This window comes from Schistocerca nitens, chromosome 1 (assembly GCF_023898315.1).
Source record: "Schistocerca nitens isolate TAMUIC-IGC-003100 chromosome 1, iqSchNite1.1, whole genome shotgun sequence".
NCBI lineage: Eukaryota > Metazoa > Arthropoda > Insecta > Orthoptera > Acrididae > Schistocerca > Schistocerca nitens.
In genome coordinates this window covers 541,927,358-541,953,706 of record NC_064614.1, presented here as the reverse complement: position 1 = coordinate 541,953,706, position 26,349 = coordinate 541,927,358, and the positions used below count along the sequence as shown (strand labels likewise).

The 26,349-nt window shown below is 42.0% G+C and overlaps 1 protein-coding gene across 3 annotated transcripts in view; it reads left to right on the top strand.

Annotated features, from left to right (window-relative positions):
• Positions 1-26,349, top strand: part of LOC126254070 (germinal-center associated nuclear protein) — a 301,140-nt gene that overhangs the window by 163,772 nt on the left and 111,019 nt on the right. For all 3 annotated transcript variants that reach the window (XM_049955281.1, XM_049955282.1, XM_049955280.1), the window contains 4 exons: positions 5,236-5,387; positions 7,073-7,323; positions 7,635-7,870; positions 16,540-16,920. In XM_049955281.1, the coding sequence (XP_049811238.1) occupies positions 5,236-5,387; positions 7,073-7,323; positions 7,635-7,870; positions 16,540-16,920 (1,020 nt within the window). The remainder of the gene's footprint in view (positions 1-5,235; positions 5,388-7,072; positions 7,324-7,634; positions 7,871-16,539; positions 16,921-26,349) is intronic.

Here is a 26,349-nt window from a genome sequence, read left to right as displayed (position 1 = left end):
CTCGGGGAGAATCATTAGACTCTGATCAATTTCAAGGGTGTGTGTCAGCTCTTTCAGGAGCTGTAACATTGATGTCACTGGCTAGAGATCTGAAGACTGAGGTAAGGATGAAGGTGAGGATACTCTGGGTGGTTACCAGTTTATAGTTAAAGGGGAGTTACAAAATATACAGTAGGTGCTGTTTGTTTTGGGCTGAGGAGGGGGGTTAAGTAGGATCGAATGCAAAGAATTGAGAATTGTTTCAACTGGAGGGATAGGCTGATTAAAGTTCTCTGATTCAGTCAATGTTTAGGGTTAAAAGTTAAGCATTTGCAGAGGATGGAAACCACAGCAAGATAGCGTGATTAGTTGACACCTTTTTTGTGCTCTGAATAAATGTTTGGATGGACTTTCTTGCACTGTGTGATATGTAATAGGTCAATAAGGTAAGTCTTGCATCTATGGGGAGTTGACATGGAGGTACAATAGGAGTTAGGAAGATCTTGCTGGCAACTGCTACTCTCAGGTGAGAATGCTGTGTAATTAAGTTGAATACTATTTTTCAAATTGTACTGGTATTGTTATTCCACGTACTTGTCGGAACCACTGTAAACTCTGTTAAAATTGGAGAAGAAAACATTTGGTCACAAACAAGGTGGAGTACCTCTGAGGAACAAGAGTGAGGAATTCTGTGGACTGGTTGAATGTTAGCAGTTAAATGGGAAAGGAGAATTTGCACTCAGGAAAGAAAAATTTATGGCACTGCCAGGGGGTATCAAGGGTGAGGTAGTGAAGTATTCTGAACTTTGAACACTTCAACAATAAACACACGAATATGTAGTTCATCTTCCATATTTAAGACAGGGAAACAAGTTCACAACTAAATGCAAGTTCTTGTAACACCAGTCTTGGTTGAAGAAACAACAAAAGGAAGGCTTCCACAGCCTGAGTTCGTTCTCTACTACATTTGACTATCAAATGTTTAAGTCCTTGCTCTCCTTGAATGGAGCACATTAGAACAGATTAACAATTAAGTTATGGTCTGTATGAGTTCACAGTTTCTACAGTCTTGCCAAGTGCATTTTGAAGTCCCTTGGTGGCTTGCTATTGGCGGCACTGGATCTGGAATGGATTTCTTCTCTCTGCTGGCTGCATCGTAACTACCATGATCGTTGCATAGGTGGTCCTAAATACCCACATGGCGGAGTACATTTTTTCCTGATTGGTTGCCTGTGACATTGGAGGATGCAGGAAAATGTTTGTGTTATGCACAACCTCTCTTTCTGATTTACACACCCTCTGTACTGTGTTCCGATGTAGGTGCAGACCCTCTGCAGATCACACTTTAAGTGACGGAGTCGGAACATCGTATAGTCAGAGGGGCTGAGTTGGCAACCAACCTGACGGCGGTGTGTCGCCATGTGGTATTGGCACCTGACAGCTTTTGCAATACACCATATAGAATTCTGGGAATATTGCAAGAGAATTGATTTTAGTTTGAGACAGAGCAAACTTTCTTGACTGGAACTGGCATTGATAGAAGAAATGTAGCATGTCATGTATGAGGACATCGAGCATGCAAGAAAACAAGAATGCTCTAAAATTAAAATTTGAGGAAATCTGGAAAATGGAAGAAATACCAGAAGAATGGGAAGTAGTTTTGATACATCCACTACATAAGAAAGACAATAAACAAAATTTTACCAAACAGAGTAGAAATAACACTAGGCAGTTATTTAGGATCATATCAAGCTGGTTTTAGGAAGGGCAGACCATGTTCCAAACAAATATTTTTCTGAAGTCGTTTGCCACTGACCACTGAATTGAAAATACATTGTAGTAGTGGATTTTTTTTAAATTTCAGAATGGTCTTTAATTCTGTTGACAGACAAACTATAGATAAAATGGTATGTAATTTGGTGTAAAATCTAAATTAGCAAATCTGTTTCATGAAACACCTACAGACACAGTCTCTAAATTGCAATTTGTGGGAGAAAAATCTCATCCCTTTGAAATAAACAAAGGTGTATGGCAAGGTGATGGTCTGTCTCAAATTATTTTTAATTTTGTTTTAGAAAAAATAGCAAGAATATGGAATGAAAAACCGAATGAATATAAGAGTTCACCAATAAGGTTGGGAAGAGGAAACAAAAATATTGGATAATTGTCTCACATTTGCAGATGACTTTGCCATACTTTCTGAAAAAGTGACATCTGCTGTAACATAAATTACTCTTTTAGGAGAAATATCCAGTAGGACTGATTAAGAATTTCTGCAGAAAAAATAAATAACTTTTTTTACTAACATTAAACAGGTATTGGCCAAATTGCAAAGTTTAAAAAAAGTGAATATATTGGGGTGATAATCTAAGGAATTTGTTAGGAATAAGCTGCTATAGAGGACAAGATACATAAAATGGGAAGGTTGTATGGTATAACTAAAGATATTTACAGCAAAAAATGCCTGTCTGAAAATGTAAAAATAAGGCATTACGAAACAAAACTGAAACCAGAATGTCAACACACAAGTGAATGTCTAGCATTAAACTATAATTTGGATAAGTTGGAGATACTATTAAGGTGAACCACTAGGAACACATTAGGCCTTCGGAAAACTATGGAAGGTTGGAAATTATATAGTAATAAGGAATTTTGTCAAAGCTTAAAAAATGTATCAGATGAGATAAAGAAGACTGGTATTTTTTGGACTTTTATATCAAATGCAAGACAGTAGATTAACCAAAAAGATCTCCAAATGTTTGTGGGATGAGAAGTTAACAAGAAGTTGGATGCATGAAGTAAAAAAAGGATTTAGGGAAAAAAACTAGTCTGAAGTGATCAAAAGACAGAAAAAACGTTGTGAACAGATGAAAGAGTACTGGAAGAAAAGAAGAGGAAAACGAGTAAGTAACTGAAATTTGCTCATGGTCCTTAGTCCGGCAAAAAAAAAGGGGGGGGGGGTATGGAGTTGGGGGAAAATGTAGAGGAGAAGGTAGAAATTAATAATCATTATTTTTTCATAATAATAGTAATGTTAATTATAGATGTTGTTGTTATTGCTATGTTATTAGAAAGGAAAATCAAGTAGTAGTAGCTTAGTAAGAATCAACAGGAATGAGTTCCTGTTAAAACATGAGTACATGAAGTGACATGGAACTTAAGACATGAAGTCCATAGCTTAGATAGTTGACATAAAAGTAGGTACAGGACATTAAAACTGAGGAATAGGAATTGGGACCTATGACAAGGTGTAAATGTAGGCAAGTTTTGTCTTTCAAATAATACAATGTTGTGGTGAACACTAAACATACAAGGGTGGTTTGAAAAGTTCTCGGAATCACCACGAGAAGCCAGTGCTAGCGCAACGAGTTGTTCATGTGATATTCATTGGAATGTTGCCTGTAAAGACGTACCATGTTGTGCTCTTGGAAGAGATCTGTGGCGGTGACGTGGCTCTGTTGTTCCCGCATAATGATTTGTGAAGATGGAAAAAATCGAGATTCGAGCAGTGATTAAGTACTTCATAAAGAAAGGTATGAAAGCAAAGGACATTCATGCCAATTTCAAGAATACACAGGGGAACTCTGCTTCTTCATATTCATCTGTTTCCAAGTGGACAAATGAATTTAAATTTGGTCGGGAGAGCTTAGATGATGATCCGTGCAGTGGTCGGCTAAAATGTGCCACTACTCCAGAAATCATTGCAAAAGTACACAAAATGGTCATGGAGGATCGCTGATTGAAAGTTCATAAAATTGCACATGCTTGCCAGATGTCATCTGAAAGGGTATAACACATTTTAATTGAAGAGTTAGAAATGAAGAAATTATCTGCAAGATGGGTACTGCAGCTCTTGAAGCCGGACCAGATACGTATGAGAATGGACATATCGGGACAATGTTTGAAATGAAAAAGATTTTTTTGTACTGGCTTGTGACCACAGGTGAAACTTGGGTGCACTACTATACCTTAGAGACAAAACAACAGTCAAAGCAGTGGAAACATGCTGATTCTCTGTCACTGAAGAAAGCAAAGACAATTCCTTCAGCGGGAAAAGTCGTGGCATCAGTGTTTTGAGATGCGAAGGGGATTCTGTTCCCCAATGGGCAAACAATTAGTGGAGATTAATATGCCAACATCCAGGACAAATTGCAACAAAAAATATGCAAAAAAGGACAGGTTTAGCAAGGAAGAAAGTCATAATCCATCAAAACAATGTGAGGCCGCACACATGTGCCGTCACCATGGCAAAATTGCATGAACTAAGATATGAATTTTGCCACACTCGCCTTATTCACCTGATATGGCTCCATCAGACTTCCATCTCTTCCCAAAACTGAAAATTTTTCTTGGTGGATGAAGATTCACTTCAAATGAAGAATTGATAATCGGAGTTGACAACTATTTTGCAGGCATGGAGGAAACTCATTTTTAGATGGGATCAAGGCACTGGAACATCATGGAACCGAGTGCATTAATTTACAAGGAGACTACATTGAAAAATAAAAAAAGTTTCAGTGATGTAAGTACTTTTTTCTATTCTGTTCCGAGAACGTTTCAAACCATCCTTGTACACTGAAAGAAAAAAATACCATCATATTTTAAGTTGGCAAGTTTAAAATAATGAAAAGAAAATATTTGTCCAAGTTCTGCAAATCCAGAATGTGCAAAATTTATGAAATATCATAACTACTGTTCTTTGGTGCACATTGAGTTTGAAGACTCAGAGTTGACAACAAAGTCTGTCAGAATCAGTTGTTGTAAATAAAGAAATACTTATGTAATCTTGGCATTAGGAAGTTTTAACCAAGTAAAACAGATTGCTCCTTCTGATTTCTCAACATGAGAAAATTTTGCTTTATATACTTACGCACAATTTCCACATGCTATTTCATGGTAACTTTTGAATTTTAGTATTATTAATGCCAGAACAACACAGAAATACAGTTTAGTGTAATGTAAGTACCAAACAAGACAGTTGCAATTTTTGTCAGATAATCAGATTTGTACTGTTGCTGTTGATAGCAAGATAAAATCTTTCATAGAGTTTACTAGTGGTTGTGCTTGTTGTTTTTGCCACTGTGCTTTTTAGGTGAGTTTCACCTGTCTTTGGAACACTTAGATAAGAAAATGACTACTGTATATTGAGTAGGAAACTTTGTTTCAGAAATAATGTATTTGGGAGAAAATTATCTTCACTTATCCTCCTTGTCTTCCCATGTTGTGCATCCTTTCTCTTAACCATTTCGTTTTCAGTTCTTGGATGAGCTCATCTATGAAGTTGGAACTGAGCTTATCAGGGACATTGTTTACACGCTTGCTAAGGAAATCATATATGAAGAAATTTTCTATTCTATTCTGGATGATGAAATAGAACTGCTTGTTGAAACAACAATGGATAATGCAAGGTATGTTGTCTGTCTTATAAAGAGAACACACACACACACACACACACACACCTCACACACTATACTTGTCTAGAGCATATAGTTCAGCAGCCACACACAACAGAAGTATTTGAAACCTATAACAACAATTTTCAGAAAATTAGAGGAAACAGGGAATGCGGAAATCTTGATAATAATTTCATAAGTTCAATTCACATTTTGGTGCACAAGTGCTCACCATTGTTTCCTGTCTTTGTATGGTTTTCGGTCCATTTGTGTGTAACCACACTTTCCTTTACGTTCCCATTGGCTGTTTTGCTGTTATTCCTGCACTGAAGTATTTTCTTGATGTTTTACATTTTTTTCCATTGCCATCAAATGGCACTGCAGTCTGTTAACACCAGTGATTGACGTTTTTATGCCAGCTTCATTCTCATTTATTTCATTTTTAGTCGAAGTTTTATTATTTATGGTTCTAATGAATGTCATTGCTGTAGCTTAGTGTTCTCCATGGTCCTTATCCATGGTGGTATGTGATATGAGTCCATTGATCAAAATTGTTACAAGGTCATTATGGAACTTCTTTTTTTTTTAAGGTTGGCTTCTCTTAAACTGCTCGCCAAAATTTCCATGCCGCTGTCTGCATTTCTGCAGAACACGATGAAGGTATCACAGACATTCCTTAGCTGATGAAATGTCTGAAATTTAGTGGTTCTACAGATCTCTCCCACACAATGCCCTCCCAGTAGCTTGTATTATAGGAGTACGCCGTGACTCCCATTTGGCAGGCCCACGTGTTCCCAAGATTGTTTTGACTGTGTTGCAGAAGTTGCAGAACTTGGTCTAGGAAGCCCTTACACATTCTTCGTTAAGTCCCAATCTCTCCCCATGTGATATCCATATTTTTAGCGCCCTGAAAAAAGAGATTCATGTCCATTGATTTGATTTGGTCGAAGTAAATATCCTGAAAACAATAGATTGCTTCTCACCGTAAAGCTGACACAGTGACTAGTGGACAGTCATGAAAAAAGACTCTTTCATATAAACTTTCAGCCAAACCCAAAGCACACAACAGATGGCAACAAGACGGCACAGATTGTTGGTGCTGCATCTTTTGTCCCACACTACTCATGCGAATACCGTTAATCTTAGACCTTCACATTGGTTACTCTTCCTGCGTCACGTCTCATGTATTTTCGTTTGTTGTTTCCTGTATCTCCACGGCCACATGAACTTGTACCTCATCCTACCAACCCTACCTCACCCCTCTCTTCTTCTCCTATCTTATTCCAGTTTGCACATACTAACTTCACCTAATCTAGTCTAATCCGCTGTCCCCTTTCTTCACACTTATCCACCCACAGACCTGCAGCCCACGTTATAATCTTTTTATTTATTTTCTCTTTGATCTCATTGTAGTTTCACATCAATTTCAGTTGGTTTTTGCCTTTCACTGTTGGCCTACTCCCTTAGGTTTCATCTTGTTTTCCCATACTTCATCCCTTTCGGCCAAAACCTTCTTCAAGAATGAACAATGCACAACCATCCACACAAGTAGGCACACATGACCCACACACATGGCCACCAGCTCTGGACACTCCAACCAGAATACATTCTATCCTTTCTCTTAATACTGTCAAGAAAATATCTGCCTGATAAAAAGTTACTTGAAGTGCTATGATAATTTCTTTTTCTCATTTTTATAGGAAACAACGCTTGCAGGAAATCTCGCATAACATTGCTAACAGAAAATTGCTGACCTTTTTAAATAAATGGAGATGGAGAGCACACAAGATGAGTAAGAGGAGAGAGTTCTTGAGATCTTTTTCATTCCAGCCATCCAATTTGAATCTTCAAGAGCAGGCAGATCTGTTAGAAGTCCATGGAATTTCAAAAGAATATGATTTGCAATCACAGAGATTGTTTTCTCAGCAAGCTTCTGTTTTCAAACCATTCTGTGAGTCCTCTTTGTCTGCCAATTGTTAAGTATGTATGTAATTTTCAGGTAAAGTTTCTGAATATTTTGTGAGGAGATAAATTAAACGTAAAATCTTTGTTTGCTCATAGCAACTAAGTTGAGAAAATGAGTGGATATGACATTTTTTCCCCTATTTGTTTCTTACAGAATAATTGTTACACATTATATGAAACTTCTGTCTTATGTTTGGCATTGTGATTATATCTCTTCATAGTTGTAATATTCCTTTATCTTGTTATTCAGTTTCAGAAATTATAGAATTAAATAATTTCTTAATTCTTTTCTTGCAGTGCAAATCCCTCCACTTCCAAATATTGGTGTTTTGGAAGTTGATAAAATAGTTGAAGAAGATCTTACTAAACGTCTAAGAGAAATAGAACAAGACTTTTCAGATGTATTTTGGAAAATGATGGTCTCCATTCCTGATACTGAAGAGTCTCCTCATTATTCAGACTTACTTGTAAATTGGACAGATCAGCTGTTCCACAAAAATTTGTTATCTGATGATGACGTTCATCTGTTAGAAGTGAGTACAACTTTTCAAACTCCTTACCTAACGGTATGCCAAGGCTTTTATTTGACCAGACTATTCCAGCTCCTACATCAACTTTTCTTAAATCTCATGACATCATTGGATATTAAAATATCATAACTTAAATTGAGAAAAACATACTAATAACAAAGGAGAGAAACTATTGTAATGTTTGAATGTAGCTTTAGATTTCAACTGATAGTAATAAACACACACTAAGCCTGACTTTCATAGCAGAGGCACTTCTTCAGGTTGCAAAGAAAGGAGAAAGAGAGAAATGCAGGAAATAGTAACAGACTTTTGTATAAGGACCCTTGTAATTTCTCATTAGTCATATGTATCCTTTGTCCTTCCTTTGTATGTTTAGCATCTGAAGGTAGTAATTATCTTATGAAAGAACCTTTTTTGTTACTTATGTTGAAGATTCTTCAGTACCTCTGATATCCTAGCCTTCATGAAGCTGTTAAACATGAAATAACCTGTAAACCTTTTATGAACTCTGGACTCTGTTCAGCGTGATAAAGTGTTCATGGAATAGACATTATTCAAGCCGAAACAGAATTGAAGCATGATTTTATTGAAAAGGTGCAGCCAATAATAACTTTTGGTGTGGCAGGGGTCTGGGAAACTGTTTTGGTGGATACTGGAAGTTCTGTGTCTGGGGTGGCAGAGAGCTTTTGTGATCATATTAAGAGCAGGGAAACAATGGAATTTCCAGTGACAGGGCTGAGAATTAAAAATGCTACAGGAACTTTCAGTAAACCAGTGAGAAAGGAGGTAGTTCTAAATGTAAACATTGGAGGTGAAGTATTTAGTCACTCATTTTTGGCGGTCACAAATTTAAGTATGAATCTGGTGTTGAGGATTGATTTCCTGAGTAAATATGAGGCGTATGTAGATTGTAAGGACCAGGTGGTGGAACTGAACACTGTTGAGGGAAGGAAAAGGATTAAATTAAAAAATGCACTCAATGATGAAAAATTGGTGGCTAGTTTGCATGTAGCACAGTGCTTAATGGATGAGATGGAGATCGAGAAAGAGATAAGGAGTAAAGTAAATGGTACAGAGGGGATTTCTGAGGATGAGATGGCAGAATTATATCAAAAATTGAGTAAAAACAAAGATGTGTTTTCTGAAAAACCAGTGATGGTGACTTATTTTGAGTATCCACTCAAAGCTAATCCACATTAACCCTTTTAGGTCGGGCAATACCCTATAGCTGTGGCACAGAGGGAGGCAGTTAGAGGATAATTTATCGTGTATATGTTAACTAAGGTTTTTTTTTTCTTTGCCCTCAAGGGACTCCTTGCTATATGCTATTTACATATGTGTTTAGTTTAAAGAATTTTCCGGATGGCCTAGTAGTTTTTATGTTTATCTTGGTAAAAGTATGAAGTTGTGGAACAGCTGGTTAACACGGATAATTCTCTCATAATGACTAGTGATACAGGCTACAACAGTTGTAGTCAGTGTACAGTACTTCATATGTACGTCATGGGATGTGAATGTCAGAGACGGACATTTAGTGGCATTTTTCTTATTGTTTATAATGATACGAATATTGATTCAATTTTTCATGCGTGATGATTGTGATTTGGTCACACTCTTTTTTTTTGTGTGTGTGTGTGTGTGGGGGGGGGGGGGGGGGGGAGATAGTTCAGCATGAGATTGACTGATGAGAATATGGAATTGAATGGTACACATATAATATGTTCTTGTATTCATTGAAGAAATGTTAAGATTTGGGGAGGCTATATAATTTGTTTTTATTTTTGTTTGTATGTTTAGAATTACCTAGTGTCAGGGGAATATGGGCTGATTTGTGGATTATGTTTTACCATGGGGTATTTTATACATTGATAGTGACCGGGCCAAATATCTCACGAAATAAGCATCAAACGAAAAAACTACAAAGAACGAAACTCGCCCAGCTTGAAGGGGGAAACCAAATGGCGCTGCCATAGGCCAAACGGATATCAACTGCATTTTTTAAAATAGGAACCCCCATTTTTTATTACACATTCGTGTAGTACGTAAAGAAATATGAATGTTTTAGTTGGACCACTTTTGTGATAGATGGTGCTGTAACACTCACAAACGTATAAGTATGTGATATCATGTAACATTCCGCCAGTGCGGACGGTATTTGCTTCGTGATACATTACCTGTGTTAAAATGGACCGTTTACCAATTGCAGAAAAGGTCGATATCATGTTGATGTGTGGCTGTTGGGATCAAAATGCCCAATGGGCGTGTGCTTTGTATGCTGCTTGGTATCCTGGACGACATCATCCAAGTGTCCGGACTGTTCGCTGGATAGTTATGTTATTTAAGGAAACAGGAAGTGTTCAGCCACATGTGAAACGTCAACCATGACCTGCAACAAATGATGATGCCCAAGTAGGTGTTTTAGCTGCTGTCGTGGCTAATCCACACATCAGTAGCAGACAAATTGCGCGAGAATCGGGAATCTCAAAAACGTCGTTGTTCAGAATGCTACATCAACATCAATTGCACCTGTACCATATTTGTATGCACCAGGAATTGCATGGCGATGACTTCGAACGTCGTGTACAGTTCTGCCACTGGGCACAAGAGAAATTATGGGACGATGACAGATTTTATGCACATGTTCTATTTAGCGACGAAGCGTCATTCCCCAACAGTGGTAATGTAAACTGGCATAATATGCACTATTGGGCAAAGGAAAATCCACAATGGCTGCGACAAGTGGAACATCAGCGACCTTCGCAGGTTAATGTGTGGTGCGGCATTATGGGAGGAAGGATAATTGGCCCCCCTCTAAATGGTGCAATTATGCTGTTTCCTACGTAATGTTCTACCGTTGTTACTACAAGAAGTTTCACTGCATAACAGAATGGCGATGTACTTCTAACATGATGGATGTCTGGCTCAGAGCTCGCGTGCGGTTGAAGTGGTATTGAATAGCATATTTCATGACAGGTGGATTGGTCGTCGAAGCACCATACCATGGCCCGCACGTTCACAGGATCTGACGTCCCCGGATTTCTTTCTGTGGGGAAAGTTGAAGGATATTTGCTATCGTGATCCACCGACAACGCCTGACAACATGCGTCAGCGCATTGTCAATGCACGTGCGAACATTACGGGAGGCGAACTACTCGCTGTTGAGAGGAATGGCGTTACACGTATTGCCAAATGCATTGAGGTTGACGGACATCATTTTGAGTGTTTATTGCATTAATGTGGTATTTACAGGCAATCAAGCTGTAACAGCATGCGTTCTCAGAAATGATAAGTTCACAAAGGTACATGTATCACATTGGAACAACCGAAATAAAATGTTCAAACATACCTGCGTTCTGTGTTTTAATTTAAAAAACCTACCTGTTGTCTAAAATTGTGAGCCATAGGTTTGTGACTATTACATTGCCATCTATCACAAAGCGAAAAAAGTGGTCCAACTAAAACATTCATATTTCAATACGTAGTGCACGAATATGTAATAAAAAGTGGGGGTTCCTATTTTAAAAAAACGCAATTGATATTCGTTTGACCTATGGCAGCGCCATCTAGTGGGCCAGCCATGGCGCCTTCTGGTTTCCCCCTTCAAGCTAGGCAAGTTCTTTGTAGTTTTTTTTGTTTGTTCCTGGTAGAACTGGGTTAGATGACTGGCAGGAGAACTTAAGAAATGGCACCCGAGGTCTGAGTTGCAGCACTGATACAGGTCAGAGGCACACCACAGAAGACAACAAAAGGTCTAGTGATTACTGTATGTGCTGCGTAATTTCTACTATGAAATACAGTGCATCGAAATAAAAAGATTGAAAAAAAAGGACAATATTTAGAGGACTTAAAGAAAAATTGCTGGTCCACCTTCAATTCGTTTATGTTTTGTTATGCACAGCCTTTAGCCAGTCATATCGGCATCATGGAAATGCTGATGAGTAAATGTATTTAGCGTAAGTTTAGTTAAGTTAGGGTAGGAAGTGCTGCCAGATAAGATAATGTAGGTACTTGTTCATATCGATTTTTCTGCTATTGTATGTAGTTTATTTTGTGTATTTTTTCATTTCTGAGGGTGCAGATTGGGTTTGGTGCTACTTGCAACAGCGTGAACTGCATGTATGGAGTAGCAAGTGGGGATAATTGTGAGCGTACAAGCTGTGGCGGGAAATTAGAGCAGCAGTTTTTTGCCGCAGAGCACATGGCTGGTGGTTGCTATGGGGCCGTGGCGAGCAGCTAACATTTACGCGACCTTGGAAAAACCCGAGCAGATGCTTGGCAGGGGCACATATGGCCATGTTTGTGTGCTTGGAGAAATTTATATGCAGAGAAAAATTGATAAAAACAGAAGTAAGAGTGACTCGAATGTGCGAGTTGGCACTTGTGGACAGAAAAATGTGTAAAACTAAATTATCTGGACGCGCCACAGAAATATATAATAGTTTAAAAGTTATTGTCATCTTAAAAATTGTAAATTTTAGAAAAATTCAAAAGCTAATATCTCGGCAATGCTGTGGCCGATTAATACCAACAAAGAGTTTACGGATGCGGCTAGTAGAGCCGCATCGAGCAATCATAGCCGATTTAGCTGAATATGTACCATGTTTGAATGAGACGTTGGAATATGGGATTCGACTGAGGGAAACTATGTTTCTGGAAATAAATAAATTTATAAATATGAAACTAGCAGCAGCATTCGAAAATTTAAAGAGGTAGATTAGTAATTAAGTATGTATTTTTATTTGTTTATTTATGTGTAGTAACAGTAATCTGGGAAAAGCAGTATCATGTCGCAAGAACGTTATTTGTGAAAAAATGGTGGCAGGAACAGAAAATTGGACCTTAAATTGTCATTGCTCAGAATTTTTCTACATTTTTCAATGTATCATATGTGTTTCTGAGTTTAGTTGTAGAATATTCGTAATTCTTTTTGTTGACCATTGTTTTGATTTAGGCAGTTGTTTCGAGGATGCATAGGCTGGCCATCTTTGATGACAGTGGAGCTTGAACGACACTAAGAGCCAGACGTGCCACCCATCTGGGGGTAGTATTGGATTGGTATCCATGATCGGGGACAAATATGTATGTAGCAACATTCGAAAATGATCAAGTTGAGCGCAGTATATTGGATTAGGACAGTGAACAAAGTGTATGTCGTGAACTGTGAACAGACTGTTGAGTGCCGTGGTCACGACATATGAATTTTATAGTGAAGTGTTGTCGCATCAGTTATTAACAGCCGCCCTTACGTAAAAGCCCCTCAGACTGCATTTTATGTGTTTAGTCAATATATTGAAGACTATTAATGGAAAAGTAGAAATAAACTACTTGTTCAAATTATAAATGTACTTGAGTGACTCAATATTTTTAAATTTCACCGCAATACTTGCTTGCATTGTTTTTTTATGTTTTATTTCAGCTTGAAAATTGAGTTTACAACAGGTGTGAGGTGGCACCCTATGATGAAAAACGTAGCCAAACTCTGAGACCCCGGCCACATGTCTGGGCTGCTCAGTTAAGCTGAGTGTGTGTATATATAACAAAGATGATGTGACTTACCAAATGAAAGTGCTGGCAGGTCGACAGACACACAAACGAACACAAACATACACACAAAATTCAAGCTTTCGCAACAAACTGTTGCCTCATCAGGAAAGAGGGAAGGAGAGGGAAAGACGAAAGGATGTGGGTCTTAAGGGAGAGGGTAAGGAGTCATTCCAATCCCGGTAGCGGAAAGACTTACCTTAGGGGGAAAAAGGACAGGTATGCACTCGCGCACACACACACACACATGTCCATCCACACATATACAGACACAAGCAGACATACGTGGAATGTTTCCCTCTATTATAACCATATATATATATGTGGACAGGTATACACACACACACACACACACACACACACACACACACACACACACACACACACACACACAGACACAAGCAGACATTTGGGCGGATGGATATATATATATATATATATATATATGTGTGTGTGTGTGTGTGTGTGTGTGTGTGTGTGTGTGTGTGTGTGTGTGTGTGTGTGTGTACTGTGGTGTCACCGCCAGACACCACACTTGCTAGGTGGTAGCTTAAATCGGCCGCGATCCATTAGTACATGTCGGACCCGCGCCGCGTGTCGCCACTGTCAGGATCGCAGACCGAGCGCCACCACACGGCAGGTCTCGAGAGACGTACTAGCACTCGCCCCAGTTGTACGCCGACGTTGCTAGCGACTACGCTGACAAAGCCTTTCTCTCATTTGCCGAGAGACAGTTAGAATAGCCTTCAGCTAAGTTAATGGCTAAGACCTAGCAAGGCGCCATTAACCATTTGTAACGTTGCGTGTACCTCAAGATAGAGTCTCACTTGTATCATCCAGAATGCTGAATACCAAAGGACAATATAAAAGTTAAGTGTTCTAGTAGCTACGTTCTTTTCTTTATCACATTCATTGCGAATCCTGTTCCAGACTTAACGCCAGACGGCGTTAGTTGACGCGTGCCCTTACGGCTACTTCACTGTGGACTGGCTGCCTTAACAGTCCACTACATATACCTGTCCTTTTTTCCCCCTAAGGTAAGTCTTTCCGCTCCCGGGAATGGAATGACTCCTTACCCTCTCCCTTAAAACCCACATCCTTTCGTCTTTCCCTCTCCTTCCCTCTTTCCTGATGAGGCAACAGTTTGTTGCGAAAGCTTGAATTTTGTGTGTATGTTTGTGATTGTTTGTGTGTCTGTCGACCTGCCAGCACTTTCATTTGGTAAGTCACATCATAAGATGATGTGACTTACCAAACGAAAGTGCTGGCACGTCGATAGACACACAAACATATCCACCACCTACTCCAGTCCTGTAACCCGGAGGGTGTACACGATCAAAGGCAGAGCCACGTGTGAAAGCACCCACGTGATCTACCAACTGACCTGCCTACACTGTGACGCATTCTATTGGGGAATGACCAGCAACAAACTGTCCATTTGCATGAATGGACACAGGCAGACAGTGTTTGTTGGTAATGAGGATCACCCTGTGGCTAAACATGCCTTGGTGCATGGCCAACACATCTTGGCACAGTGTTACACCGTCCGGGTTATCTGGATACTTCCCACTAACACCAACCTATCCGAACTCCGGAGACGGGAACTTGCTCTTCAATATATCCTCTCTTCCCGTTATCCACCAGGCCTCAATCTCCGCTAATTTCAAGTTGCCGCCACTCATACCTCACCTGTCATTCAACAACATCTTTGCCTCTGCACTTCCGCCTCGACTGACATCTCTGCCCAAACTCTTTGCCCTTGTATATGTCTGCTTGTTCTGTATATGTGTGGATGGATATGTGTGTGTGTGCGCGAGTGTATACCCGTCCTTTTTTCCCCCTAAGGTAAGTCTTTCCACTCCCGGGATTGGAATGACGATGATGTGACTTACCGAACGAAAGTGCTGGCAGGTCGATAGACACACAAACATACACACGAAATTCAAGCTTTCGCAACAAACTGTTGCCTCATCAGGGAAGAGGGAAGGAGAGGGAAAGACGAAAGGATGTGGGTTTTAAGGGAGAGGGAAAGGAGTCATTCCGATCCCGGGAGCGGAAAGACTTACCTTAGGGGGAAAAAAGGACAGGTATACACTCGCGCACACACACACATATCCATCTGCACATACACAGACACAAGCAGACATTTGTAAAGGCAAAGACTGCCCAAATATATATATGCAACAGTTTGTTGCGAAAGCTTGAATTCTGTGTGTTTGTTTGTGTGTCTGTCGACCTGCCAGCACTTTCATTTGGTAAGTCACATCATCTTTGTTTTTAGATATATTTTTCCTACGTGGAATGTTTCCCTATATATATATATATATATATATATATATATATATATATATATATATATATTCGTGCCATAGCAAATGGGGGCTAGAGGCCAAACTATTCAATCTACAGTGTGTAGTTCCCAGTACTGTCATATATTGTTCTATAATTATATGGTACTGTAAAGTTATTGGGTCAGCACACTCTCTCTCTCTCTCTCTCTCTCTCTCTCTCTCTCTCTCTCTCCCCCCCCCCCCCTCCCCTCCTCCCTCCTACCTTTCTACCCTCTCTCATCCCCCCCTTCCTCCTTTTCTTCCCCCCCCCCTCCCCCCATGTCCCTCTCCTTACAAAAAAAGATATTTGCATTCAATGTCAGTCTTTGCCAGTAAGAGAATGACTACTTGAGCAAAAATGTGGAAATGGCTTCCAGAGGTCATTCTAAATATTTCATTCATTTTATAGCTTATCACAGTTGTAGAAATGGTAGTCTTGTCACTTTAGGGGAATGACCTTTCAAAATTGAATCTAGCTATGACTAGAGGGTGGCAGCTGGATGTAACTGAACTAGTATGATTCATCTAAATCTGTGGCATGGAATTTCCTGTTTGGGTCATTACCCATTTCTTAGTCATAAAATTCCCTTAGATTTACATACTTGGCAGGTCAGTAAAGTTGTGTTTTAGTGCTGAACATTATGATGATTACCACATTACACTGCTCTCTGTTACTGAGAAGACAAATAAAAAATGACTATCATTGTAACAATTATCTTTTATGTTAATTGTTTATTCTGGTCATCATACCTTATTTTAAGTTTGTATGTAAGAGAACTAACTTCGTCTTTTTCATTGCAGTCAGATGTACTAATGAAAACTGAAGCAAGAACTGCTCTCCATACAGTACTGGGGATTTGTGTTCAGAGGATTACTGGTGTTGCACCCACTCAAGGTTCAGTACCTACTGAAGCAAATTATAGAGGAACCAACGGAATACTGTTCTTACTTTCAAATATTGTGGAAGGCACCGACAAATCTTGTAGACGTCTTATCAGGCTATTGAGAGCTCTGTCACCACAACCCCGTGTACCAGTGGCAATCATTGACCTCCAGCAGTTTGACAGCATGAAAAGCTGTTTAAATGAGAAATGGCTGCATGATATTAAAAATGGACAAGTACTTGCGGATTTCAGTATCTTTCAAGGAAATATCAGATCTAAGAACAGTATTAAAGAAATGGTAAGGAGACAAGATTCATTTTGTGCATGCCCCAACCCTCTCTCTCTTGGCTGAAACACACAGCAGAATGTAAAATCTTCACTTTTTTGACAAGATTAGGTATTAACAAAAGTTTATGGTATTCCAGCATGTTGTTCATGATAGCATCAGCAACTAGGATTGACTTCACTGTTTTTTATTGTCTTTCATAACTGCATTCACTCTGAAATTTATTGGTGATTATTTCAATCATAATGGTCATTTTCAAATCATTACATGAGTTTTTTAATCATGTGATTTCTCATGAAGTACTTTATTAGAACTGTACGATCCTTTCAAGATTACATTTCACATTTAGCTTTATGAGTTGCTCTGCACTGCAATGTTATTTTAAAATGAAGTAATGACCAATCATTTTACTGTAGTATCAACTATAAACTTATTCAGAGAGAAGGACAACAGTGTATTACACATATATTACTACAGTTTATCATCCATTCTTTGTATGAATCCTCATATTAAGAGTGGAAAGTATGAGGCCTCTTATAGAATAGTGAGTGTTGAATTGTATTGTTAATCTGGTAGAAAGTGGTTACTGTTTGAAGATCTTTGGGACAGCTGAAAAGGCCTTATCCTAGCACTGCAGAGTTTGTACCATTAACATTTTTGACTAATGAACAGGAATGTAAAATCTCTATTCTGCACTATATTGTACGGCATATTCTGCAAACTGCCACTGTCCCACATGCTGAGAGCGGCAAGCAAGCCAAAACACGTTACTTTAGTGTACTGAAACATAGTGGGCTTATAAGAGGACAGACTGATGGGATAAGATCCTTCATGAACAGAAAGGTAATTCATCATAATGTTAGTATCTGAGGTATTCAAAAACCCTCATACCATTATAGCACTTTAGGGAGGATCACTAATAACGTATATGATTGTAGGTATCTCAGGCATAACATTGGATGGTTATGTAGAAATTTTAAATTATTTCCAAACAGCATAAGCTCATCATATTCAAGCACTAATAATTAATGTAGCTCAGTGGTATAATGCAAGTCTGTCAATTGGATACCACTTCAGCAACTTGTGTGTGCCCTAATTTCCAATTATCCAACTGTGCAAAGGAGATCTCTGGTTTAACATGGAATCTAGTGACTCATCATATCTTTGAGAGGTTAAAAGAGAGACTGAACAGTCAATTTTTCAACCAGAATTTAATCCCATGACCTTTCAGTTTCCAGGCACATGGTTTACTGTTAGATCATCAGGCCCAACAATAATGCCATGTGATCCACTAGCCTGATGACAGTTTCTCAACTGGATGCCACTTCAGCAACTTACGTGTACCTGAGCCAGTGGCATCTGACATACCCAGATGGCCACCCATCGAATTACTAACAGGGCTCAACATCACTTAACTTCGGCACTCGGGTGGGAACTGGTTTTTCCAATGCAGCAAGGCGATTGGCATTTCAAGTGCTGATGCAAGTGTTAAGTGCTGCAAGGATAGGACATAATTGTAGAAACTACAAAACATTTCAAAGGAGCAACTGTTGAAATAAAAAAAAATTATTTGATTGTACAAGATTCAGATAACATGACACAAAAACATGTTTTGCAGACATAAAACATATAGTTCTTCCTTCTTCCAGAGCCCCCCCCCCCCCCCCCCCTGCGGGTTTCACACATTTTGGCCTTTATGTGACGGTCCCTTGTTGGGTTTGACCTCCATTCTTCAAAATTTTCCTGAAGAGCGAGCCAAGTGGGGAAGGGCGCCTTACAAGGTGCATCGTGTCCATCGTCCATTGAGATCTTTAGCCCACTTTCTTGTCATCGCATTGCAGTCCTGCCCATTCCCCATCTTTTGGGCGTGGACACCTTCCTGGGTGCGTTTTCCACCATGCACTATGTAGTGTCGATTTCTGCGTTGACGATGACCACGGACTTCTTTGCAACTGATATCCAGCACGGTAGCCAGTCCGTTGTTGTGGGGCCTCCATGTACCCTGTTGGTTGTAGCCCCCTGACCATGCAGGGATCGTTCTGCTGATGCCTGTGCCGTTAACTCCCCATGTATGCCAAGGGGTAGATGCCCATCCCCCTGGGGCATCGGTACTCCTGGCAATGGCCATCCTGCCAGGTGGCATTCGCTGCGGCTGGGTGGCATCTGTGGGGAGGACCCCTGGCCAGAGTGAGTGGCATCTGGGCGGATGACATGTGTTGAAGCGTAGTCCATCATCTCTTGCTGGTGGTAAAACACCAGCAGTCTCTAAGCGGTCACAAGCTGAATTAAATGCACAGAATTACGACCCCAAATCATTCCCCTCCCTGGTCACACCATGGGAGGAACGTCAGGCTAAGGATGGCAGCAGATCTTATTCACCCCAGTACCTTGTATGTTCGAGAGCTGATGGGGAATCTTTCATGATGATGAAGCCTCAATTTTTTGTTCAGCACTTAGAGGACAAGTTGGAGGAGGTGGAGGCTTGTCAAAAATGAGATCTGGGTTAGTCTTGATCAACACAGCATCCTCTGCCCAGTCACGGAAGTTACTCGCTTGTGACAAGCTGGGGAATGTTTCTGTAACCATCACGCCCCATAAGAGCTTAAGTATGATCCAGGGTATCATATTTCACAGAGACCTTTTTTGCAGTCAGACGATGAGCTGCGTGCCAATTTAGAGCAACGAGGTGTACGTTTCATCTGGCGTGTCCACCAGGGTCTGAAGGATAATCAGGTTGCCACCGGTGCCTTCATCTTGGCCTTAGGGTGATAAATTGCCCGAGAAGGTCGAGGTGATGGTCTACTGGTGTGATGTAAAGCCCTATATCCCTCCCCCGATGTCGTGCTTTAAGTGCTGGAAGTTCGGCCATATGTCTTCCTGCTGTACTTCCAGCGTCACATGCCAAGATTGTGGACACCCATCATATCCCAATACTCCATGTGACCCGCCTCTCATCTGTGTCAATTGCAGAGAGCACCATTCGCCTTGCTCGCCTGACTACAGGATTCTCCAGAAAGAAAGGAAAACCATAGAGTACAAGACCCTGGATAGACTGACCTACACTGAGGCTAAGAGAAAATTTGAACGCCTGCATCCTGTGCATATGACATTGTCTTACGCCGCCGCTACAACAGTTCTGGCACCATCAGCTCCGCCAACCCAGGTCACCTCTGGAGCCGGAAGACTACACCTGCCCCCTTCATGGTGGGGGGCATTTCCCTCCCTGTTGCTCCTGCACCACCTACTTCGGGAGCAACACCCCCCTCCCCCTCCCCTCCCCTCCCCACCCAACCATCGGGGACGTCCGTCCCTACTTCTAAGTCAGAGAAGCATAAGTCTTCTGCGGCTTCTCTTGCTAGGAAGGGGCCCCTTGGGTCACTCCCTTCTTAGGTTTCTTCTAGTGGGGAAGATGACACCCGCTAGTGGCTGAAGAGCCCAGAAGCAGCTGGTCGTAGGGCTTCACGCTCATCCTCAGTCCTGGAGACTGAGCCAGTAAAGTCCTCCCAGCCAGGGAAATCCAAGGAGCAGTGAGAGAAATCAAAAAAGAAAACCTCTAAGACCAAGGAAATTGCAGTGGCACCCACACCACTGCTATCTACAAGCTCTGCGGCTGAGGGTGGGGTGGAGATTTTGGCGTCCGCTGAGGACCTAGATCTCGCCAGACCATCAGATACAATGGATATAGACTGCTCAGGCAATAAATCAGTGGCAGCAGGTGACTCTGAGGTGTAAACTGCCTCTTTGAATGTTCCATGCCTTCCCAGTTTCACGATGTCATCCTCCAGTGGAATTGCGGCGGTTTTTTCCACCGCCTGGCTGAGCTACAGCAACTGTTAAGCTTTACACCTACTACCTGCATTGCCCTCCAGGAAATCTGGTTCCCTCCACCCCTGCCATCTGCGGCTTTAAGGGAGATTACAGGAATCGTCGCGACTATAATCGAGTGTCAGGTGGAGTTTGTATTTATGGCCTAAACTCAGTCTGTAGTGAACATTTGCCCGTTCAAACCCCTCTTGGAGCTGTGGCTGTCAGAATAAGCATGACGTAGGAAATAACTGTCTGCAATGTATACCTTCCTCTAGATGGTGCAGTACCCCTGAATGTATTAGCTGCACTGATTGTTCAATTCCCTAAACCTTTCCTACTTCTGGGAGATTTTAATGCCCATAACCCCTTGTGGCGTGGTACCATGCTTACTGGCTGAGGCAGAGATGTTGAAACTTCACTGTCGCAATTTGACCTCTGCCTCTTAAATACATTTCAGTGTGCCTCATGGTAGTTACTCAGCAATTGATTTATCAATTTGCAGCCCAGGACTTCTCTCATCTATCCACTGGACAGCACATGACGACCTGTGTGGTAGTGACCACTTCCCTATCTTGCTGTCACTGCCCCAGCATCAGGCGCATGGACGCCTGCCCAGATGGGCTTTGAACAAGGCAGAATGGGGAACTTTCACCTCTGCTGTCGCCACTGAATCTCCCCCACATGGTATCATCATTGTGATGGTTGAGAAGGTGACTAGCACAATTGTTTCTGCATCAGAAAACACGATCCCTCACTCTTTAGGGTGCCCAAGGTGTAAGGCAGTCCCTTTGTGGTCGCTGGAAGTCGCTGTAGCAATTAAGGAGCATCGGCGAGCTCTACAGTGACATAAGTGGCACCCTTTCCTCAAGCACCTCATAGCCTTTAAACGGCTCCGTGCCCGTGTTCGCTACCTTATCAAACAATGGAAGAAGAAGTGTTGGGAGAGATACGTCTCCACCATTGGGTGTCACACGTCACCTTCCCAAGTCTGGGCAAAGATCAAATGTCTTTTTCGGGTACCGGGCCCCAATAGCTGTCCCTGGTGTTACCATAAATGGTGAGTTATGTAGCGACACTAACACGCAAACTCAATTGCCGAGCGCGAGCACTTAGCTCGAGCCTCTGCATCAGAGAATTACCTCCCAGCCTTTCGCACTCTAAAACGGTGACTGGAAGGGAACGTCCTCTCATTCACTACACCCTGCAGTGAATCCTATAACGCCCCATTTACAGAGTGGGAGCTCCTCAGTGCCCTTGCACATTGCCCTGACACAGCTCCTGGGCCTGATCGCATCCACAGCCAGATGATTAAACATCTCTCATCTGACTACAAGCGACATCTTCTCGTCATCTTCAACCAGATCTGGTGCAATGGCGTCTTTCCATCGCAGTGGCGGGTGAGCACCATCATTCTGGTGCTCAAAACCTGTAAAAACCCACTTGATGTGGATAGCTATTGGCCCATCAGCCTCAGCAACATTCTTTGTAAGCTGCTGGAACATATCATATGTCAGCAGTTGGGTTGGTTCCCGGAGTCATGTGGCTTGCTGGCTCCATGTCAGGTCGGCTTCCACCAGGGTCGCTCTACCACTGATAATCTTGTGTCCAGCAAGTCTGCATCCGAACAGCCTTTTCCAGACGGCAACACCTGATTGCCGTCTTTTTTGACTTACGTAAATCATACAACACGACTTGGCGACATCATATCCTTTCCACATTGTATGAGTGGGGTCCTCGGAGACCACTCTCGATTTTTATCCAAAACTTCCTGTCGCTCTGTACTTTCCGTGTCCAGGTTGGTGACTCCCATAGTTCCATCCATATCCAGGAGAATGGAGTCCCGCAGGGCTCTGTATTGAGTGTGTCCCTATATTTAGTGGCCATTAACGGTCTTGCAGCAACTGTCGGGCCCTCCATCTCACCTTCTCTGTATGCAGACGACTTCTACATTTCGTACTGCTGCTCCAGTACTGTTGTTGCTGAGCAGCACCCCCAGGGAGCCATCCACAAGGTGCAATCATGGGCTCTAGCCCACGGCTTCCAGTTTTCAGCCGCAAAGTTGTGTGTCGTGCACTTTTGTCGGCATCATACCTTTCATCCGAACCCGCACTTTACCTTTATGACAATCCACTCACTCTAGTGGAGACATATCAATTCCTAGGACTGGTTTTCGACGCCCGATTGACTAGGCTTCCTCATCTTCGTCAGTTTAATTAGAGGTGCTGGCAGCACCTCAATGCCCTCTGTTGCCTGAGCAACACCAATTGGAGTGCAGATCGCTGTATGCTGCTGCAGCTGTACAGAGCCCTTGTCCAATCCCGAATTGACTATGGGAGTGTGGTTTATGGTTCGGCAGCGCCTTCAGCATTGCATTTACTCGAACACCACTGTGGCGTTTGATTAGTGACAGGAGCTTTTAGGACGAGTCCAGTGACCAGCGTACTGGTGGAGGCTGGTGTCCCTCCACTGCATATCAGACATGCGGAAATGCTCGCCAGTTATGCAGCACACATTCATAGTTCCCCAGAGCATCCAAATTACCGTCTCCTTTTCCCGCACGCAGCAGTCCATCTCCTGTATCGGCGGCCCAGATCCAGGCTAAAGATTGTGGTTCGCGTGCGGTCCCTTCTCTCCAAACTGGAGTCCTTCCCTTTATCACCTCTACTTGCGGTCCATTCACGTACACATTCATGGTGTGTGCCTCAGCCGCAGCTTCGTCTGGACCTTTTGCATGGCCATAAGGACTTCGTTAATCCCGCTGCTCTCTGCTGTCACTTCCTGTCTATTGTTGACGTGTTCTGGGGCTCTGAAGTGGTTTACACCGATGGCTCAATGGCTGATGGCCACGTAGGCTTCGCATATGTTCATGGAGGACATATTGAGCAGCACTCCTTGCCAGTTGGCTGCTGTGTTTTCACTGCAGAGCTGGCGGCCATATCTCGTGCTCTTGAGTACAACCGCTCATGCCCTGGGGAGTCATTTCTCCTGTGTACTCACTCATTGAGCAGCCTACAAGCTCTCGACCAGTGCTACCCTCGCCACCCTCTGGTAGCATCCATTCAGGAGTCCATCTATGCCCTGGATTAGTCCCGCCATTCCGTGGTGTTATGTGTGGACCCCGGGACATGTCAGAATCCCCGGCAATGAACTTGCCAACAGGCTGGCCAAAGAGGCGACGCGGAAACCTCTTCTGGAGATAGGCCTCTGAAGCTACTGCAAGGTTTTCCGGCTTTGGGAGGCGGAATGGCATAACAGCATGCACAACAAACTGTGTGTCATTAAGGAGAATGTGGATGTGTGGGACTCTCCCATGCAGGCCTCTCACAGGGAATCAGTTGTCCTCTGCTGGCTCCGCATTGGCCATATGTGGCTAACGCATAGTTACCTACTCTGTCACGAGGACCCACCTCAGTGTCGCTATGGCTCCCAAATGACAGTCGTCCACCTCTTGCTGGCTTTTAGCTGCTCTGCGGCAGACTTTTAACTTTCCCAGCACCCTGCCGTCGGTGTTGGGTGACAATACCTCCACAGCAGCTTTAGTTTTACATTTTATCAGTGAGAGTGGGTTTTATACTTCTATGTAGGTTTTAGCGCATGTCCTTTGTCCCTCTGTGTCCTCCACCCTAGTGCTTTTAGGGTGGAGGTTTTAATATGTTACAGAGTGGCTGGCTTTCTCTTTTTATTCTCGTGGTTGGCCAGCCACTGTAATCTGCTTTCATGTTTTACTCTCTTCTGTTTCTAGTGTCTCTGTGTTGTTTTCTCGTCCTCTTTTGTTCCTTTTAGTGTTAGTTGCCTTCCCTTCATTCTTGTGGCTTTTTTTTCTTTCCGTTTTGTGTTATATGTTTCGTCTGTTTTATTCCCACACTTGTGGCGTTGTTTTATTAGGAACAAGGGACCTATGACCTCGTAGTTTGGTCCCTTCTCATGCCTTTAAACCAACCAACCATCTTCCGGAGGCATGAACATGCTAACAGAATTGTTTATACCTAGGGTAGGGGAGTACCCTCATAATTTTCTCTTTCAATCTGACATGCACAATCAAAACTATGTGACTGAATGACAGAATTTCTGCTGTTGGCTATGCGAACTACACAGACAGTGAACATGTGGGTAAGTATGAACACCATATTCACAACTCAACTCACTTCATACACCGCCTCAGTCATTCGCAGCTAAGTGATACTGACATTACAGTCAGTCTCCAAGTGGTCACCATCATAACAAAATTCCCACCTTCCAAATCCTTGAGATTCAATGCAGAAAAGTTAGATTATTGTTTCACTGAATTCTTAAGCACATTCTGATGTGAACATATTTCCTCCTCCTCCTCCTCCTCCTCCTCATCCCATGCCTCCATGAGGTCAGGATGTTATTTCAGATTTGGAATTGTTAGAGGTAGTATGTGGTTAGGTGCCCTTCCTGAGCCCACCAGTTCTACCTGAGACGCTGATTAAAATTACTTGCTATTTGACATTTATCACATTGAATTGCAGTGACTGCCAGCTACCCATTGATTAAGACTTGAACAACAGGAAATTATATGTAGAAATGGGTAGAATGTCTGTCTGCTCTGCAGAAAAAACAGGATCTGTCACTACTCGTTCACTTGACTGTGATTGGCATGTCAGTGGTAGATCTAGGCATCCTGTGCAGGGTTTACAGGGACCAGGCGGTCTCAGGGTGTTATACTGATCCCCCTCACAAGTTTGAGGTGCTATCCTTCACTGAAACTGAAGCTGAGCCAGTGGGACTTGTGCCACCTGTTTTGGGGAAACTTGTTTCGTCCAGTGTCAAGAGAAGACAAACACAAAGTGTAGGGGTCTGCTAATCACCGGCAGTTCAAACACATTGCGAATGATGGTGCCCCCTATGGAAATAGCAGCAAGAGACAGGAAAGGACACTGGGTACACTCAATGCGTATGCCTGGGGGCCTCATTTAACATGTTAAAGAGACTATTCCAGCAGCCCTTGAGGGAACAGGGTGCAATCAGCTGCAGAGTATGGCGCATATTGGAACGAATGATGCCTGGAATCAGAACTCTTAGGTCATTCTTGGTTCATTCCAGCGATTGGCAGAGGAGGTCTAGAAGATCAGTGCATGGAGTATCAATGAAGCTCACTATTTGCAGCATTGTACCCAGAACTGATCTTGCCCTTTGGTTCTGAGTCAACTGGAACGATGAAACCGAAGACTTCAGAGGTTCTGTGACAATCTAGGCTGCAACTTCCTGGACTTGCATCATAGAGTTGAGCACTGTAGGGTCCACCTAAATTTGTCAGGTGTGCACTACACGTCAGAGGCTGCTACTTAGGTAGCCGACTGTACGCGGGGTGTACACAAGAGTTTTTCGGGTTAGGTGACTCTCCATCCAATCCAGAAAACGTCTGTGTAATATCAAAAGAAATGCCTTCCACAGGTGAGAGTATTAAAATCCTAATGTGTAACTGCTGAAGCATTCAAAACAAAGTGCCTGAAAAGCAGTGGTGCTAGGTACGGAAAGCTGGTTGAAACTTGAAATTGATAGCAGTGAGATTTTTGGGGAAAATTTGAAAGTATATTGAAAGGATAGACAAATGGTAAATGCAGGTGGTTTATTTGTTGCAATAGACAAGAAACTCAGATTTGCCGAGAT